This window comes from Branchiostoma floridae, chromosome 13 (genome assembly GCF_000003815.2).
Source record: "Branchiostoma floridae strain S238N-H82 chromosome 13, Bfl_VNyyK, whole genome shotgun sequence".
Lineage (NCBI taxonomy): Eukaryota > Metazoa > Chordata > Leptocardii > Amphioxiformes > Branchiostomatidae > Branchiostoma > Branchiostoma floridae.
In genome coordinates this window covers 1322399-1323296 of record NC_049991.1, presented here as the reverse complement: position 1 = coordinate 1323296, position 898 = coordinate 1322399, and the positions used below count along the sequence as shown (strand labels likewise).

The following is an 898-nucleotide window of genomic DNA, read 5'->3' as shown; positions in this document are numbered from 1 at the left end:
TACATCTGCATATTCATGTTTTTATTTTGCTGGCGGGCATGGCGGGACCATACATTATATACATACATACATGGGTTCCGTCTACTGGTTCAGGAGTGCCTACTCTTCCAGCAGAAGTTAAGTTGGGAGAATTGTGTCGTTTTTATCACATACTAGTGCCCCGTTTTCCCGTTCGTGGGGAGTGTGGAAAGAAAACGGGACATAAGATAACAAGGTCACAATCTTCCCCACCAACCTCTCACCTCTGCTTTGAGAGTAAGACTGACACCGCCCAGTATGGTCATCTTTTCCCTCAGGAGAGCTGGACTATTCTACTATAGCTACAGGGGACATCGGTCTTTTCTAAAGCCTGTTGAAATATAAATGATTTCAGTCTACAAGTTACTTTGTAAGTGCTTTTATAGCTTCAATTTTATTTTCATCATTTTATCCCCTGTTTTAGTCAATATTATCTTTCCAAGAGGACATAGGAAAATAAGTTTTCACCCCTTTCAAGTACTGTTGGGGGGAAGGCGACACACAACTTCGTCGGTTAGCAAAGGATCATGGGAAATCTGGGTATTTTGGCGCCAACAACACCGGGCACATTTTCCAGGAAATTCTGTCATGAGTCGATCTTTTCCTCGTGTGTCAGGAGTTCTCGCCTCATTGGTCAAAGGTAACCAACTCACCTGTTCTCCGCACGTGTTGTTTAGATCACAGTTGTTGTTTTTGTTCTCGGAGGTTGTGCGTTGTGTGATGTGGGGCCGGGGGTTTTGAGATGACAAATTCTGTGCGTGAAAAATATGGACGGACGATTCTTGATCAGATTTGATTATTTGAAGGGGATTAAATGATTTGTTTGTAACCCCCAGTTGTTATCCATAGTCCACTACGTTAGAATTCTATTATCTATCAA

At 42.4% G+C, this 898-nt stretch overlaps 1 protein-coding gene across 1 annotated transcript in view; it reads left to right on the top strand.

The window, feature by feature from the left end:
* The first annotated feature begins 541 nt into the window (after window positions 1-541).
* Window positions 542-898, top strand: part of LOC118429794 — a 3781-nt gene continuing 3424 nt past the window's right edge. The window contains exon 1 of the mRNA XM_035840429.1: window positions 542-658. Coding sequence (XP_035696322.1) covers window positions 607-658 — 52 coding nt within the window. The 5' untranslated portion in view covers window positions 542-606. The remainder of the gene's footprint in view (window positions 659-898) is intronic.